At 36.7% G+C, this 12,823-nt stretch overlaps 1 protein-coding gene across 1 annotated transcript; it reads left to right on the top strand.

Annotated features, from left to right (window-relative positions):
- On the top strand, window positions 1-9,028 carry LOC148276042 (uncharacterized). Its single transcript, XM_088234861.1, has 6 exons — window positions 1-280; window positions 1,919-2,041; window positions 4,531-4,657; window positions 6,544-6,769; window positions 7,118-7,272; window positions 7,961-9,028. Exons 2-6 carry the CDS (start codon window positions 1,969-1,971, stop codon window positions 8,181-8,183), a joined length of 804 nt encoding a protein of 267 aa, XP_088090987.1. The 5' UTR covers window positions 1-280; window positions 1,919-1,968; the 3' UTR covers window positions 8,184-9,028.
- Window positions 9,029-12,823: the final 3,795 nt, after the last annotated feature.

Below are 12,823 nucleotides of genomic sequence, written 5' to 3'. Positions count from 1 at the left end.
GTCGCGCTCGTCGGCTCGTGCTCGGAACACGAACTCGCGAACTCACGAATTCTAAACTCGGTCGCTATTGTCGTATCTGGCGGGATAAAAATATTTTTTGTGGAATATGTGGCGAAAACGGCGCAATAATGATTACCATAACTGAATAATAGTTTTATTTATTTATTGTTCAATACCCGGACCCGAATCAATGAATGTCTTGTATCACGTCGTTTTACCATAATTATTTTTAAGATGTTAACTTAAAAACACTCCCTTACTGAGATGTCAAATTTGATATGTAAGCCCTAATAACTAATATATTTTATTATTACTATAATTTTACTAGTTTGTAAATCTTTACTGAAATTGTTCTTTATTTTTAAATGTAAATTTTATTTACTGTATTTCTGTTCTGAATGTGATTTTGTTTGTCCATTTGTAAACACTCCGAAATTCCGCATCAAAATTCCAAATATAGTATCGATAATAATTATTATAAGAAAGATTATTAAATATACCCCACCCCGGTGAGGGAACATTATCTTTAATTTAAAAAATAATAGAATAACTGAAAGAAATAATAAATAAATAAATACTAAATATGTAATAATGTTGCTTTATCATATTTTGCCAAAAAATAATATTACACATTATTGTATCGATTGTCTGGAGGATATGTGTATTGTTTTCTAAACCAATTTTTGTGATTTTATTTTCAACATATTTATAGATTAATTAAATACCTCGGTAGAATTGTAAACCTGCTTTACAAATATTCTGCCATTGTTTGGAATAATATCATTTTGAAATGATGTCATTTTCCATTTATGTTATATTTTAAATTTGTTTCCTTACCGGTATGTGTAATCTAAAGGTATATTATCATGGTTTATTAATGAATTAATTATTACCTTTTCGCACCTAATGGTGCATGGGGCACTGCAATGGTACACCAACCACATCATATCTTGATCATTTTTATTACATGTGCCTCCGCCTCGTGGTCTAATGGTTAGTGCGTTTGCCTACCATGCAAGAGGTTTCAGGTTCAATTCCTGATTTGGTTGACATGAAATATTTAGAATATTTCATAGTCTCTTTGTACGAAGCATAAGACTGATCAACAACACCCATTATTTTTTGTTTTCAAACTTTTATGAAAATATATGTTATCTTTGTGATTATACCTATGAAGTAAACATATAACCTTTTTCATTATTTTCAAAGAAAATAACAACCCAAAACACATGTAAAAACCTAATTTTTGGCAGTGTGTTTGATTATAGAAATATTTAAAGCATGTCCAAATCTTCATAAATTAGGTTAGTAGATTAAACTCTCGAGGGAGTTTATCAAGATTTGCACATGCAGTAGAAATCCGTTTATCCAAACTCCAGTCATCCGGATTTCCAAATATCCAGATCGTTATCAGATAATAAAAAAATAAGGAGATGGATTAATAACAAATAATAAAAGGCGCCAGCGGCCTTCGTCAAAGCGATTAACTTTGCTGGATATATTTAATTAAATTTTATATGTGATTCCGATTCTTTGTATTATTTACAAAACTAAAAAAATAGTTATCTTATGGTAAATTTTGCGTTTTCTTTCGAAACATTGCCTCAGTTTAATGGTTAGTCCAATTAACCGGGTTTCTGTAGATCCAGATAACATTTGGCACTCATTAATCCGGATAGTTGGAATTTCACCATATTTATTTCAACAAATATATTGAACTTTTTGAAAAGAAAATATAAAAGAAATCAACGGACGGAACTATTGAAGCAATGTGGATGCTCAAACATGGGAATGTCACGAGCCCTGTAAATGCCTGGAGTTCCACATTCCTTTCCCAAAAAAGGTTCTCTATCTCTGTTGAAATTAGAATAACTCAAGAAAATAATGTGAAATTATAAATGTGTCTGTCTGTTTGCAGTCGGGAGCGCCCCCCGGACTCGGGAGTACCCGGGACAGTGAGCCCCGCTAATGCATTTCTGGATAGACAAGCGCAGTCAGTGCGGCTACACTGGCCGTAGGGTGCCCCCCTCACTGTCTACAGGTTTACCCTATTATTATATTGGCTTTCTTACAGTTAACCAACAGTAAAATATAATCAAATTCAGCCAACAATGCTATACACGTAAAACTAGAGATAAGAAAAAAGGTAAGATTACCAATGAGGGGAATCACCAATCACCGCACGAGGGTTTAAAACTGTACAATGAGTTACCTGAAGAAATAAAAGAAATAAAAAGCCTGAAAATGTTTCAAATCAATCAAATAGTATTTTATGAAGCCAGTGCCGATTCAAACATTAGATAAAGTTTATATGAGATCTTAAAGTACAAACTTAATAAGGCATAAATAAATTTTAAAAAGTTCACATAACAATCGAGGATCTTAGCTGCACTCACTTTAGATTTTTTTAAAATCATTTCTGACTGTTGTAAAGTTTCATGTATCAGCATTATTGAATCTCACTTGCGACTGAAGTTGATTGTAGACTAGTTGACTTTTTCTCGAATGCCCCTAAGCACTAGACCTTGTGAATCGCATGCGACATGTACTTGTCTTCCTTAAGATGATTCTAAATGAAAATATGAAACTTATTATTCATATATGGTGCTTTTATAATTTTTTATTGAAAAATTTACGTTTAGAATCACCTTAAACATGATTAAATTATTAAAGGGTTTTTAAGAATAACAATTTAACCCACAATCAAAATTTGATCTTTCTTTTCCTACATACGGGTAAGTTATTAAAATAACATCTCATCGACAGGTGATGCAAAACTAATTAAACCACAGTGTAATCATACAGTTTTTACAAAAAACAAACAAATCAGTGGTAGAAACTAAAGTTGGATTGGTGGGTGGGTATTCCACTTATCTAATGTGTTAGCTATATACGAGGGCAGTTCAATTAGAACCCGTGTTAAGAATGAACATGCCATTGTTTTCAAAAACAAATAATTAATTTTCAGTATACTTAGTCCCCTTTTAGGGTTATACACTTTTCCTAGCGTCCCTGTAATTTTTTTAACCCCTACAAAAAATAGGTATTGTCGAGCTCTGCAAAATACACATCTGTTTCGGCGATGGCCTCCTCATTAAAGCTAATTTATTTTCTTGTGAACCATTTCTTCATGTTCGGGAATAGGAAAAAATCACAGGGAGCCAGGTCGGGCGAATAGGGAGGATGCGGCAGAAATTCGCTGGTGCGAATGTGCTGGTGATTGTTGTGGTGAAACAGCACTTTCTTAGCCAAATGGGGCTGTGTTTCCTTCAATTCCTTATCAAAGCTGTTCAAAAACTCGCTGTAGTGTTGCCCAGTGATTATTTTTCCTTTTTTTAAGAAGTCCATGAGTATTACACCTTGCCTCTCAAAAAATTGTCGACATAACTTTTCCGGCCTACAAGATTGTCTTCGCCTTCTTTGGAGCAGATTCACCGGAAGCAACCCATTGTTTTGACTGTAGAAAATCCAGGTCTCATCGGCGGCGACTACTCAATGCAAAAAGTCCTTCGGATCGTGCTTCGAAGTTTGAAGCCACATCCGCTTATTGACTATTATTGCAATCACAGCGCTCATCGGGCCGACAACTTTTTCATCGCCAACTTATATAAAATATTAATTGCTATTCCCACCTTCCCACCTACTTTGCGCATTTTCATTAGACGATCAGGGACAATCATGTCTTGGACTTTTTCAGTGGTTTCCTCGGTAACCACATCTGCCGGGCATCCTGAACGATCCTCTTTGAAAACAGATGTTCAACCACATTTAAATTCATTGAACCAATATCTAACCGTTGTCATTGATGGGAATGGTCCCCATAAACAGCACCCAATTTCACTTTTGTTCCCGTCCAAAAGCAAAAAGCGAATCACTTAACGATACTGCACTTTCTCCATTTTAGCGAAACCCATGTTGCGTAGCTTACTGCAATGGCTGTCAAATACAAACTAACCTATGAATCAGTATCAAATTTGTTTTTGGTGTTGTTTAACAAATGGCAGTACACAATGGTAAACAGCAACTCGCCTTAGTGATGCCATCTGTCGTCAAACATGGGTACTTATTGAACCGCCCCCTAGATCTAAGGAAACTTGATCAATTGAGGCGAAACGACGTTTAGCGGAATTCAGTTCTTAATTTGATAGTACAATCTAAAAAGCAAGTAGACGCAAAAGTAATAAAACAAATGTTGGTATGTGGGTTGGCATCCACTTAGCTGGTGTTGACACCCGCGATTTGATAAATATCTCTGTTTTTGACTAAGAATAAAATAAATATTTTTGAATATTATTATTTGCATGAAAGGCTGGTTTCACTGGTGTGGGTAGATGATTGGTATTTTTTCTAGAAAGAGATGCGATATATAGAATTCTATACCAGGTTTGTGGGCTGTTAGATGTTATAGTATTAATATTAGATGCATAAATATCACATAATGTAGTGTATCACCTCCTAGTGCCAAAAATTGAATGAGGAATGTTTTACTGCGCTAGGCGGTGCAGTTTGACTAAATACTAATGTTTCCAGGTGTGGGCAGGACGAGGCGGGAGCGCCACCTGAAGCCCATGGTCACCCCTGTGCACCGTTTCCAGAGCGTGGAGTGCGTGGCGGGCCCCGCCAGGCCCCACCACCCCTTGCAGCACTCCCACTACAGGTATTCCCGAGTCTAGGCAGGACGAGGCGGGAGTACCCCCAATAGTCATGCACAATTTCCAGAGTGTGAATTGTGTGACAATTTAAAATTCAGCGATAACTTGAATCATGTTCCTCTATAATTTTTGTCTTATAAACCCCTTGGAATAACAAGATTTCATCTAATACTTTATTATTTTATTAATTTTGAACCTTTTTTCACAAATTGTATTATAGCTGATTGCAGTTTAACTTTTAACATTTCCTGTACAGTATGTGTCAGTGTGTACCGAGACATTGACTATATTGCTAATAGAATTGTTTTCACTCGGTAATTCAAATCGTTAGTTGGAACCTTGTTATTTCAGCAATAACTTGAATCACATTTATTCTCTCGAGACAAAAATTTAGTTCAAAGTAATCTGGCTCCATCTCACCTTTTATCGTGTCTTCGCAATTTATTCCAGTCTGAAACCACCCTGCTAGAAAGGAAGTTTTTCTTGGGATTGAGGTGGAATTGGGGACAATAGAGCTTCCAGTAAATTGGTGTCGGGATTTAATTGATACATCTCATGCAGGGGGCAGTCATAGTAATAATAAAGTATCTTGTAAGTTTCTATCGAGTCCCCTCTCTTGCGTCGTTCTTCCGATGATGTAAGTCCTAGTGCTTGTAATCTACCCTCATAGGGGCAGCCTTTTAATATGAGTTAATCTGACATCCTATTGAGTAATTTGGGGATTTTTGTTGCACATCTTTGGACCTTTTCCAGTAGCTCGTTGTCTTAAGTGAAGTAGGAACTCCATACTTGATATCCATACTCCAATAAAGGTCTTGTTTATTTTAAGAAATATTTATTTATTTATTTAACTTTTTGTACATAATTTTATTTGTACATTGGCGGGCTTATTGCCAAACGGCAATTTCTTCCAACCAACCAATAAAATAAAAGTTTTATTTTTATAATTCAAGTTACAGAACATATTCATTAGAAAATAAAGATTAAAAAGCTAAAGATATATAAAATATAAATAAACGTATTTGTTTATAAATTACCTTAAATCAAAACTATTACTCAATGGGGAAAAGGAAAAAAGAGGAAAAATGAAAGGAGGAGAGATTAAGGAAGAGAAAAGAGATGTTTCTTCAGACGTGATTTAAACAGAGATAATGTAGTAACATCTTTGATGGTGGATGGGAGATGATCCCACAGTCGAGCCGCATGGACACTATATGAATTAGAGAAGAAAGAGGAATTGTGGATTAAGAGAGTGCTTTGAGTATGAGAACGAAGAGGTAAGCCATGAACTGATAAGCGTTGAAATTTTTCACGCAGGTATATAAGAGCGTTAGGACTATGAAGTACATTGAACAGAAATTAGAGGAAGTGATAGTCTCTCCGCTGTCTAATTTTGAGCCATTTCAGTTGCCTACGATAATCAGAAATGTAGTCATATTTCCTAAGACCAAAAATGTACCTTATGCATGTATTCTGAAGTCGTTCAAGTTTATTGAGTTGCTCTCAGCTTAAATCAGTCATGGAAACATCAGCATAATCTAGAATGGGTAGTAGTAATGCAAGTAATAAGTAAGGGTGCATTTAGTATTAATGGGTAAGAATTTTTGCAACCTAGAGTACTATTTTGGAATGCCTTTATAATCAAATAAATTATTGACTCAGCTTTCTTGGCGATAGATTTGATGTGAGCTTCCCATTTTAAATCCATTGATATGATTATGTCGGGATCTTTTTGATGCTTTACGGGTTTAAGTTGGACACCACCCTGTGATGTGAGTCTTAGTGCTTTTAGTCTACTGTGGCAGGGCATCATCACCACATATCTTGTGTCTTTAGTGCCATAATAAATAATATAGTGGAAGTTTCATCCAGTGTGTCTGTTTCCTGTCAGCAGCCACAGCAGCAATGGCGTGCACGCGCCCGCGGCGGCGGTGGTGGCGCGTGGGCCCCCCGAGGACACGGCCGTGTACATGGAGCCCCCGGCCGAGGGCACCCCGGCGCCCCCCGTGCCCCCGCCCCCACCACTCATGTCGCCGCACCTCAAGTGCGGCTTGTGGGCCTCATTCGCAGTCGCAACCATCTTCGTAGCTTCTGCCAAATTCTATTTTGATCACCAGGTAATGTGACTGACAAACAGTAATACAAAGGTTTAACCGTCACTTATACACGTATTTGATCAATAAGTTCTTTATAAAAGGGTTTTGTGGCTGTTTTTTTTCAATGTCCATGGATCATCTTTTATGTATACATTTTTGGAGCCAAAATGTAAGGGGCAAACACAGTTGTTTCATTCGTCGAGAGCGAGCTCTCTAACCTCCTCTGGTTTAACCACTGGTCCCCCGAGAATACTTAATTGGAGGATATGGATATATCATATTCAATGAAATATTTTTAGAAATCCGGGTAACGCTAATTTTTCCAACTATAGAATTAGTAACATACTCGTGTTGTGTTGTGTTGTGCAGATAATGTACGAACACGGCACCAGGATAGAGGTGCTGATGTTCTGCGGGCTACTGGTCATGCTGGTACTGGCCGCCTGCGCTGTGTCCCTGTGTGGCATCCGCGGACCCCCGCCGCTGCCCCTGCCGCCCATGATCGCCCCCCCACTGCCAGACAGGTAAACACAATCCGTCAAGACAGCGCACCTCAAAAATGTACAAAACCTCTATGAACAAATACTTAGTGATGATATTGACATTTATTCTTAGATTTTCGCTTTCTATCAGACTATTGTAGATTAATTTTGAGAAAAAATATGCCTTTAAAGTCGTTTATTATCAACCCTTGTATAATGTCATAAAATTCTACGTAGAATATGAGTCTTGATACATCTATAGGAATCAGCTTGTAGATTGCCGGGGACACGGGGTTGCTGTTTAATGCGTATTTATTACATAGTGAATAAATAATGAATTGAATTATGTAGCATAAATATTATGGCAATGAGGAGTTGAAATGTCTGCTTTTGGACTACATGCTAGAATTAATTTTCTACACCACTGGGTTACCACGCCATTGATTTGGATTGGGATTTGTTAGCATGTTATTTAAGATTTAAAAATATTGAATGTTTTCGTCCGAAGCAGTTATGACAGACGTTATTTCACGACAAATGTTCCAAAACAGATTAAATTGCCGTATTGAAACGTGATAATAGAATAAGAATAAAAATATACATACGTATTAACTTACGTTCATAAGGTGCATTTGTGACGTTATTCTTCCTGTTTTGCCGTCTGCCTTTACGCAATACCTGCAAATCAATGCTAAATAAATAATAATGATGTTTGTCATTCCGCCTGTAGGATTCCAACTCTGACCTGTCCCTCGGCACTATGCTGTCGCTGCAGGCGGCCGTGCCGGTGCCGGCGGGCGTGCCCCCCGCGCCCCCACCGCCGCCGCCCCCCTACCACATCGCCGTGCTGCTGCCCGCGCGCCCCGTCACTGAGGCTCCGCCCCCCTCCTACGAGAAGGCCGTCAGCTAGTCGCCCCCCTGAGTACCCCATTCATCTTATAGCTGTCTTTTAAATGTTACTCTTCAATTTTATCGACGAACTTAAGAATATAATCACGAGGGGTCGCAGTCCCGCGATCGGGAGGTCCGAGGTTCAAACCCCGCTCTATGATTACTTTTTTCTTACTTTCTATCGCGGTTTATTTACAATATAAAAAAATGGCCCTCAAATTAAAATATTTTTTTCAATCATAGGTGGCTCAAATTGAAATATTGATTTAAATCTGGGTAGGTGAATTATTTAAGCCAAATGAATCTGACCCACATCGATAAAGGTTTCATATCTTTTACTTCACAAAGGAGGACTTGAGGAAATGTGGATGTTTGAATTTTTTGCCTATGTAGGCAGAATGGTAAATGTTACACAGCGTGTAAGTGGCCACTTAAACCATCCGTGAATGTTCATAAGCTCGGTAAATGCCAAGATTTCCAAATCCCTTTCTCAAAAATGTTTTCCCTCTTCGTTGCAATAAATTTCGAGCCAATATCTCTTTAAAATTCAGTAACCTTTGTAGGAAACAATGAATGTGACCCCCTGAAGATTTCACGATTGACCGATGTGTGGGAATAATTCCAAAGTTTCAGCTATTTTACTTGATGACAATTAGTGGATGGATGAATGCAAGAAATATGGATGTATAAACATAGGCAGAGTGGTAAATGAAGCATGCATAGTGTAACATGTTTACAAAAAATAAGATAAATACTTTATTGTTTTGTACACCATTTTGTGAAAAGAACCGAAATTATATTGTTATGGTATTTGTTACAATCAATAATAGTGTAAAGTTTCTGCAAACCAAGTTTTGTAAAATTTCCATTGAAAATAATCATATAAATGGCATTTTTCAGTAAAAAATGATAAAAGCGCCATCTATGAATAATTAGTTTCATATTTTCATTTAGAATCACCTTGAACCAACCGATGACCGAACGTAAGCCCTGTGAACTTTCATGTTTTTTTCAAAAACTTCTCGCTTATTCATTAGTTATTGCGGTTGAGGTTAATATTTTATGTCAAATTGTTCACAATTGTTACATTAATTAACGATTCTTTCCTATATTATTTGGAGAAAATACAATATGTAATTCAATACAGTCGAACCTGGATATAAGAGAAACCTCTTCAGAGGAGAGCTGGCTTAAGGTCCCGTCATTTTACTAAAAACACTGTATAAGAGAGTCGTTCTATCTGAACTGACCTCTATAAAAGAACGTTTGGTTTGCAGATGTAGCCGCAGCGTCACTGCTTGTACACGTGCTGACAATTTATATGATGTATATATGTGTATCTCTTTCTTTCGTACTTACATAATAGGAATTGGAAGCCTGGGTCCGTATTCTAATGAGAAGTCAAAATTTATCTTCAATTTTATCTACAAAGTAAAATTAAGTTTTCTGTATGAAAAATGAAACATGTTTACAGTTATTTTTTTCTTAACATGTTCAATTACAGGTTACTGACGAAGGTACTTTGAATTTTCTTATAAATATACATAATTTCGTACATAAATGTTATGTTATGTTATGTTTTCGATGTTAGTTTATACCGTCTCGATATGTGGCGATGAAGATAGTGTTTGTAATCGCGGCCCCGGTTATGTTTGTAGACCTCTGTAAAAGATGTCCCGATCCCTAGGGCTCTCGTATTTCCAGGTTCGACTTCATAAGAAAGATACCATGAAATGTAAATGAGTGATGAAGGAACGTTACATTCTACATAATATTTTTCTTGTCATTAGATGGATGTATTTCTTTATAGAAACGACTGTCAGATTTACTGTCCCAATCGAATTATTTTGTTGACTAAATCGTAGGAACTTTACTGTAGTGTTATATACTATTTATATATTACTGTGTTAAAAATCATAATTAAGTATTGTTATGTATGACAGTAATCAATTATTGTGATGGGAATACATACACAAGATTACGTTTACCTGTGCGACTCTGTACAATTCCTTCCTTCCAGTACCCTTCTAGCACAGCTTGTACATAGTAAGTTTATGCATCCTCAAATATGCAAATTAGTAGCCATTCTGTATTAAAATAATAATAAGAAAGGTGCCTCGTGTCGTTGAGTGTTGATAACCCTGCTTTGATATTTTTTCAGCCAAAGTTTGGAAGAAATCCAACTTCAGTCATTTTTCTTTTTTTTCTTAGACGCTCAGATGCGCTGTGAATTTTTAAGAATTATTGTGGCGTGTGTAGTTGGAACTCTTTTCTGATTATTTTTTATGTATGGCGGCATCTGTCATCAGGGTAGATGTAACTTATGTGGGTGTTTGTGTAACCTTATGCATTTTATTTTTTATACATGGGAGTTGCTTTATTATTTACCTTGCTTATAATATACAAGGTTTATATTTCAAAAAGTGGATTTTTCTGCAATTAAATATCTTAAAATTTATCTAAACTGTTGCGATCAGGAGGGATATATTAATGTGGGCTAATCAGGAACTTCTCAGCATTTGCTCACGTGGAGAGGAAACCACTTAAAACTCTTCAGGAGAAGCCGGCCTGTTGGCAGCAGTCAGCAGTAACAGGCCTTCCGCTCCACTAGAGGAGTGTTCGGCATTTTGTTCCCTACTTTGGTTTATTTTACCAATTTCCTGCGCTATATTTATCATGTATGATACTACCTCTCGTGTGAGTTCTTTATTACCTATCACCGATGGGATGTCGCATAGATCTTCACCCAGGCCTCTGCATCGCGCCTCCAGCTGTTGTCTTTGAAAGCTGAAAAGGGGGCAATACATCAACAGGTGAGGGACATCTTGAGGAGTTTCATCGTCGCATGGGCAACCTTATGCATTTACCGTGTCGCATTATATTTGCAGCTTGTTAATCTGTGTCATATCTCTTAGTACGTTTTTTTATAATAAATTTAATGCTGGGTACAAATCTTTAGTCAAGAAAACTCGGTGAGCTTTAGTTATTAAATTGTCTAAAATTTTGGAGTCTTAAGATGTATACTGCTTTGTGATATTGGGTTTTACATTGGGTAATTACATTTTTGCTCAATTTATTTTATTCCCTGCAAAATGGGTTATTTTTGCTTGCTAGCGACAAGAAGGATTTGCAACAAAAACTCTAGAAAATTTGAATTATAAAATAGAGCAAATGAGGAAGTTCAGTTCTACGGGAAATTGGATATAAAAAAATTATTCTTACGCGCGGTAAAAATTAGAACATTAATTTGTATGATGTACTTTCTTGAACATGTGTGAAAAAATAATAAAAATGTTTTTAATAAAAACGAACTACTTTGCGTGACGTCGCTAGTTCTTCCGAATCGACCGATGATAATTACCGGTTTCCGGGGAAGCCAACCCACCAATCGGGACAACTCACCGAAGAGAACTAGTGACGTCACTTGCGGAGTAATTAAAAAATTATAAAACATTGATGCAATATTTAAAAATAAACAATCTTTTTTTGGCATATTTGATGGTGTATTAACAAATTTATTTATTTTAAAAATCATCAAACTTCCTCATCGGTGATGAACGAAAGTAAGTCAAAAGTTAAGGGGAACTGGACGCATAATAAATGTGGGTCTTGAAAAAGTTGAAGAATCGATGTATCCGGGAAGCGTACGACAAAATGGAGTTTTAGTCCGAACACTCGCACGGGACTGGCGGAGGAAGGATGAAAGCGGAATGAACGCAGTTGAAATACAAATGTGTGGGAAATCAATCAAGCGAGAGTGCAAATCTGAGATGAGTGTAATTGTTATGATTAAGAAAGGGTCACCGAGATGGTTCGCTCATGTAGAACGAATTATGACCAAGTAATGAATACAGAAATATGTTTATGGCGAGAACTAATGGTAACGTAGGAAAGGGCGACCGAGAAAGATGTGACATGATCAGATAAACCTAAATCTCATGTCCGGTCATCTCAAAAGCAGACGCAACCGAAGGGCAAGTACGACAAGATGCATGAATGTGCAAAAACTAGGAATGTATGTCAACATATATGTGTGCGGTGGTCCCACTTTACGGAGAAATGGCGTGATGACAGTAGCAGTAGTGAATGTAGATAAGTATACAGATTTACAATAGATTTCAGTTTTCTGACAACACTCACATACGAGAACCCTTTTATCACGTTTCATTTATGTATTAGGTAAATATTGAATCAAACCGTAACCGATGTATTGCAATCAGATGTATTTAAACTACAATAAACGTTTAAAATTCAGTGTAGCGTGCAGAATAGCGTAATGGGTAATTTACAATATGTTCTTAAGCCCCAGTAACCGTGTATTGGTGAATACTGAGTGTTTATCGTGTATCTGTATAGTAAAGTACGGTCCGTACTGTATATATATATATATATAGGGTATTATTTGTACCGGTAAAAGCGAGAAGATTGTTGTTATATCGCACTTGGTTACTCCACACTGTAGGCAACTTTACTTGTATAAATAATGGATAAATAATGATTCAACATGATTCATAATTATATTATAATTATTAACACTTTTAGTAATGTATTTTGAGGAAAATCTATCTGTCAGGCTTATTTCCGAACAGTCAGCATGCGTACCTTTCCGAAGTTTCACTAGATGTCGACGGGTACAGACTGAGATTCCTGGCGAGCCACCGACTGTGCTGTGTAACGCTGTCAGTGGCGAGAGTCAAAACAG

This window comes from Micrasema longulum, unplaced genomic scaffold, assembly GCF_059751315.1.
Source record: "Micrasema longulum isolate JH-2025_06_02 unplaced genomic scaffold, ASM5975131v1 h1tg001296l, whole genome shotgun sequence".
Lineage (NCBI taxonomy): Eukaryota > Metazoa > Arthropoda > Insecta > Trichoptera > Brachycentridae > Micrasema > Micrasema longulum.
This window is presented reverse-complemented; position numbering and strand designations above follow the sequence as displayed.